This window comes from Pseudorasbora parva, chromosome 4 (genome assembly GCF_024679245.1).
Source record: "Pseudorasbora parva isolate DD20220531a chromosome 4, ASM2467924v1, whole genome shotgun sequence".
In the NCBI taxonomy this organism is placed as follows: domain Eukaryota; kingdom Metazoa; phylum Chordata; class Actinopteri; order Cypriniformes; family Gobionidae; genus Pseudorasbora; species Pseudorasbora parva.
In genome coordinates, this window is record NC_090175.1 from 48,258,992 (window position 1) to 48,265,030 (window position 6,039).

Sequence of the window (6,039 nt, forward strand, 5' to 3'; positions counted from 1 at the left end):
AAAAATATGATGCAATTACAATAATAGCTTTGGAGTTACTTTGTTTTTTCTCTTTTATTAATTCATATATTTTATCTCACAAGCTCTCAGATATTCAAGCAATGTTTTAAGCAACTCGTCACACAGATTGTTGGAATGACACACATTTTAATTAATTTTCATTTCAGATCACAGAACAACTAGTTTCTCGTTAAGCGCAATCTGAGCTTGAGTGAGATTCGCCAGGTAGGTCACCATCAACAGATCCTGCAGAGAAACAGAAGCAAAGGAACACATCTTTAATTTAATCTGAAAGACCTAAAAGTTCTTAATTTTTATTTTATTGACCAGTTATTTGTGAATTTTTTAAAAAAATATTTTAATTTATGCAGATCATCACACTGCACTCCCAGACACAGACCAACAGTGAGTCTTTGTCGGGATTTTGTTGGATCAGTGTAGCATCCGTTGCCGCTAGTCGGCACTTGTTTTCGCTGACTGGACATGTTGAATCTGCATTTGTCAGGTCATGAAATGTCTGAGAATTGATGTAATGTAATCTAGTCATTGTGTTGGTCAGTGTCTGTCGGTGACTTGTGCAGTATGAATTGGCCTTTAAAGACCATTTTGTGACTATAACAAAAAAAATCCTATACATGTTTAATATAAGAATTTCTATGATGTTTCCAGACATGGAAAACCAATTTAAATGATTTATTTCATGACTGTGGGAACCCTGATATTAAAGAATGTCAAATATACATATCGTACTGAATGTCACTCACATTAATGTTGGAGTTCAGCATGCTCTCAAAGTCTTCCGCTGAGATCTTGGGAACTTTGTTCACAAGATCCATCAGGAAACGACCAACGCTGTTATCAGCCATCACTTTACCAGACTAGAAAAAATAATAATGATGCAGTCATTAAACAATAATGGTAAAAAATAGACACATTTGTAAAATAAAATAAAAATAATAATATATGTATTTATTAGATTATCACAATGCATATTTTCCTCTAATTCCTTTATTAGTAATAACAATTATATTAATAAATCACAATATAAACGTGTTCTTTTATTTTTTCTATTTAAAAATAAGAACAAAGAAGCAAATTAACAAACAGTAGAACAAATATGAGAAATATCACCAGTGCTTTCAATTTTTATTTCAGATCTATATAACAGACACTTTTAAGTAAGAAATACATAAATTGAATAATCAAATGTAAAAAGTCACTGGATATTCTTTAGTGTATTAATTATAAATAAATGGATTATTAAATCTATTAAAAGTTAATCGTTGAGTAATTACATCTTTACTTTTATTGCATGATTAACATTAATAGCAGCAGGTTTATTATATTGAGACCTAATGCACAGATGTGTTACACATCAGATTTTTTACCCCAACTATTCAGTCACAAGACATAACCAATAGGGGTGGGGAAAAAAGGTTGATGCATCGCCTTAGTTACAGCTGCTCGTGAACCAATCCTCTCTTTCTTCTAGTTCATTGATAAGCAAAAAATAAACATGAACGAACACTAAAATAAATGTTTTAACCGCGGAAAGATGTCAGTACACACCATTTTCAAGTTCAAGTCCACCAACGTTAATCTCTCCTGACTGCTTTGCCAGACAAACCGGCAGATTTGGTGATGTGATTGGTCAGATCACCTGTCAATCAAACTTGCGGTGATGGGTGAATTTGAAGATAAAATGCACAAACTACAACCTGCTTACCTGGCGTAACTCTGTTGGTTTTAAATGTGCTATATAAATAAAATTTGACTTGACTTGAAAGGAAACTTTTTTTGGTTTAAAGACTTTTTGTTAAAATGTTCTAAAGAAACTGAAAAATAGTCATACTTAATTGTAAAATGAGAACTGTTTATTCTTAATTATTGTTCTTTGCAATTGTATGGCTTACCATGTTTCATTCCGAGCTTGTTAATCTTGAATATAACTTTGTTAATAAAATAAAAAATATTGTAAAAATATAATCATAAAAAATAATAAAATCATTTTTAATATGGCAAGACTGTCAAACAGATATTCTAACTATAAACAAAAAGCATAGTAACTCCAATTTTGGTTCAAATGTAAAGTTAAAGTATTTGCACAGCAGGATAATAAGTTACCAAAAAAGCATGTTAAGAATCGTTTTGGGAATCGGATCGGATCATTAAGTGCCTTAAGATTCCCACTCCTAATAACCAACGATGCTTACGTGAATACTGGTCAAGACGGATATTTTGAAATAATTCTGGGATCTCATGCTGTCCGTGTGCGCGCGCTTCGGGTGTTCAAGAAAAAGCTTTCATTTTAATTACGCATTGAGATCTTTTCCCTGGCTTATTGCTCTTAAGAACTGTTTGACATCAAACATATCCCACACTAATGTATTCTCTTTTTATGAAAACCGAAAGTGTACATTTAAAATACAAAAAAACAAGCCACATAATAGAAACAACATTTTTAACAAAAGAAACACTCACCAGCACATCTTCTATGTATGCGAGCACTGTGGTCAGCATTTCTTGTATTCGTCCTGCTGCACTGCCAACCTGGGCCAGATCTGTGGTCAGTCCGTTAGTGCGATTGGGAGATGCACGAGTCCTCTGTAGAAGGTCAACTATAGAGAGATGCGTTTAATCCATTATAAAAATGTGCTCAAAAGAAAATATGTTTTTCTTAACGTGAAAATGCAAGAATGTTCAATCCCAAATATTGTATTAACCAGTGAAGCAATTCAATAGAAATGTTTATAAGTGGGGGGGAAACCGGACCTCCAATGCGCTCTGTGTCGTAGTAAATGTACTTGACTGTCAGTGGGGTGAACATGACACCGACTGTCTTGCCCGGGACACCCATCTGTGAACTAACAGCACAAAAAAATAAAAGCGGTTAATGCAGCAGAGAACATCAGATCAGCAGCAAAAAAATTATCTAGATCCAGATGATAGTACCTGACATAGGCACGGATGTTCATTTTGTTGCTCTGCAGTGCCGTGTCCACCGTGAGGTGAATGGGGTTTGGAGCTTCTCGGCTGTAATACTCATGGATCAGAACGGAGTGTTCTGTGATGTCATATCCTGTGGCATACCTGCAAACCAGAAGAATACACTTATTGCTGCGTCCCAATTCACCATCTAAATTTGGGACATACTACCTCGCTTAGTTAAGGCTGTTTAAGCCTGTTAAACTGCCAAATCAATCAATCAACAGTAAAAATCATCCACATTCAATTTAATTTCCTTTACTACCATTATCAGACAGAAATATATTAGTAGCACATTGATCTGCCAGTCATGTGTCTTTCATGCAGAGAACTCTCCTCATGTGTTTGCATAATGATGCGTTTAAACGTTAATGACCAAATTAACCTTTATAAAAGTTCACAAAGTTGTTGCAGATGAAATAAGTATATTTTTATCAGGTTAAATACTGATTATTAATCAAGTCAAACCCCTCTCTAATGAACCGTCTGTCTTGCACAACTTCACATTCAAAATTCAAATTTTCACACGTGCTGATTTGAGACAATCATATTCAATTCAGGATGGATTGTATGCAAATTGGGATGCTTTTGTGTGCATTTTAAGACAACTGTGTCAAGGGGTGGTTGCATGGGATTTCACTTTTTTAACTTTAGTTAGTGTGTAATGTTGCTGCTTGAGCATAAACAGTATCTGCAGAGTTACAGCGCTGAAAGTTCAATGCAAACCGATATTGTCTTTTAAAGTTATCGCAGTTTATTGCCTACAAAAACGGCCGGTTTGGACTTAAACAAGCTTCTTCCTGGGTTGGTGACATCATAAACCCTTGCTAGTCACCGTAGATGTGACTTCTGCCCATAATGGTAAGAGGCGTGGCGTTTCCGACAACCTGTGCATGGCACTTCAGCCAATAAAAATACATGACAATACATTTGGCCATCAAACACCATTGCGTTTTTTGGAGGGATGGGCTTCATAGAAGCAGGAAGCAAACGAGCCGCTCAAAGGACAGTGGAGACAGCGGTGTGGAATAAAGGTAAAATAAGAAAAATACGGTGTTTAAAAAAAAAAAAAAAAAAGTATTAAGACATGTTATACTGTGCCCCATAAACACAACCAAGCCTAGAAAAAAATAGTTTAGTTTGCTATTAACACTGCTTTGAAATGAGTCCTTAGAAAACATAAGAATATTACATTCATTAGCATGAGCGGCAACATACCATCCAATAATGACTTCACTTGGTGAAACCTTCTTATGAAGCTCATACATGTTCTTGGCGAACTCCATGTCAACAGCCACCTGTAAATAAAGATGATGTCACATTTGGGTGTTAATAGCTTTGCACTTAAAGGATAATTCACGATGTACAATGATATTTACATGGGGGAAACACTATATTTTAAGGTGTCATTTTGTTAGAGTGAATTTATATATTTATGTACTGAGGAATATTAATTAAATAAATGTACTTAAGGCTAGGGTAGGAATAGAATTTGGTTTAGGTTTAGTTGCGAGTAATTGTGCATAATTCACTGTTATTACTATGGTAAACACATGTAACATATAACAATGACACTGGAAAATGTAAGTGTTAACGTGTAATCTCTCGGGTAATGGGCATATATCAAAGTACCATGGTATACCAGGGATGCATCACTGTTGCCTATTGCTCTAGGGGAGTGAGTAGCATGATGCTTTTTTTATTTATTATCTCACCTCATCTTCAGACTCATTGTGAGGAACAGAGAAGCAGTTGGTGACTTCAACTGAATGCTTGTCTGCTGTTCCTGTGTGACACACAAATTAAACCAGTTAAGTGATGCTGATATTTTAACTTAGTGCGTCGGATGCGCTCTCTCACGCACTCCAGCCATCCTGCTCCACTACAACACATGCTTTACAAGACAAAATGACGCGCTTGTTGTCGTTATTAAACGCAACCGTGTCGGATTTTTCTCAGTGAAATTACACGACCCACCTAATAATGTGCCGATCACACGACTTGCTCCCTCATTCCTACGCTCGTACGAGTCCGCGATCGATGCCAAAACCACCGGGTGGATTTTCACGACCGGGCCGTGGACCGCCATGATTTCGTAAAGGAAGTGAAGGATGATGATAAACCGAGAAGAAGAGCATGAGTGCGTGAGTCAGCACAGGATTTGTGCGTCTGCCCCCTAGCGGACGAAGGTGGCTGACAAATAAAGAGAGGCGACTCGACCACATTGAAAATATAGGATTTAAATTGTAATTAATGCTGCCTTCACGTGCTATCATACATTTACAGGAATCTTGGAGGTGCGCCAGCTTATTGCCTATTGTTTGAGAAAATCTTATCAAAACCAACATTATATGTAGAGTCAAAATGCAATAGGCCTACTGACGAATGCGAGGCTATTTTTCCTGAGTTTACAATACAATAGCATAGCTACGCTCCAAATAATTGCTTATATGCAAATATACACTACATTAATGGCAGGACGATCTCTCTCTCTCTCTCTCTCTCTCTCTCTCTCTCTCTCTCTCTCTCTCTCTCTCTCTCTCTCTCTCTCTCTCTCTCTCTCTCTGTTGATGAGGGATGAGTAATAAATCAAACCTCTCACGCAGTATTCTCCGTGTTTAAAGTTTATAGCACGCCCATCTCGGGAATTTGGTTATCAAAAAATGTTCCGAAATTCCGAGTGGTTAACACGACATCAGGGGGCGTTCATGTGCAATTTTTTAACGATTCCGATAGCACGCGAAGACAGCATTCCTGATCTGAAGGCTTTCATTCTTAATGTTGTCCTTAGTATTTGTAGGCCACAAATCAAAACGTCACAATGAACTCCTTCAAATGTCCGATGTCCAATTACTTTCATTCTTCTATAAAAAATCATGCTTGATTATGGTTTACTGGTGGTGGAGTGGAATGTTAGATTGAGTAATACGTCTCGAAAAGAGGGAGAGACATGCAAAGACAGCAGTTGGGGTATAGGGTTCATTTTCACTAGTTCACTCAAATGTAATGCTGACTAAAAAGTGTATGCCTAATATATTTTAAAGATGCACAAAA

The 6,039-nt window shown here is 36.5% G+C and overlaps 1 protein-coding gene across 1 annotated transcript; it reads right to left on the reverse strand.

Moving 5' to 3' along the window:
• Nucleotides 1-35: 35 nt before the first annotated feature.
• Nucleotides 36-5,119, reverse strand: eif3f (eukaryotic translation initiation factor 3, subunit F). The gene is made up of 8 exons (XM_067442075.1): nucleotides 4,963-5,119; nucleotides 4,701-4,771; nucleotides 4,204-4,283; nucleotides 2,953-3,090; nucleotides 2,773-2,864; nucleotides 2,482-2,618; nucleotides 765-878; nucleotides 36-246 (listed from the first exon to the last, which is right to left on the reverse strand). The coding sequence occupies exons 1-8, from the start codon at nucleotides 5,072-5,074 to the stop codon at nucleotides 169-171; spliced, it is 822 nt and encodes a 273-aa protein (XP_067298176.1). The 5' UTR covers nucleotides 5,075-5,119; the 3' UTR covers nucleotides 36-168.
• Nucleotides 5,120-6,039: the final 920 nt, after the last annotated feature.

Coding starts and splice junctions, on each gene's coding strand:
- eif3f (XM_067442075.1), bottom strand. CDS start 5,074: ATGGCGGTCCACGGCCCGGTCGTGAAAATCCACCCGGTGGTTTTGGCA. Junction 4,772..4,962: donor TGTGATCGGCACATTATTAG/GTGGGTCGTGTA, acceptor TGTGTCACACAG/GAACAGCAGACAAGCATTCA. Junction 4,284..4,700: donor ACAATGAGTCTGAAGATGAG/GTGAGATAATAA, acceptor CTTTATTTACAG/GTGGCTGTTGACATGGAGTT.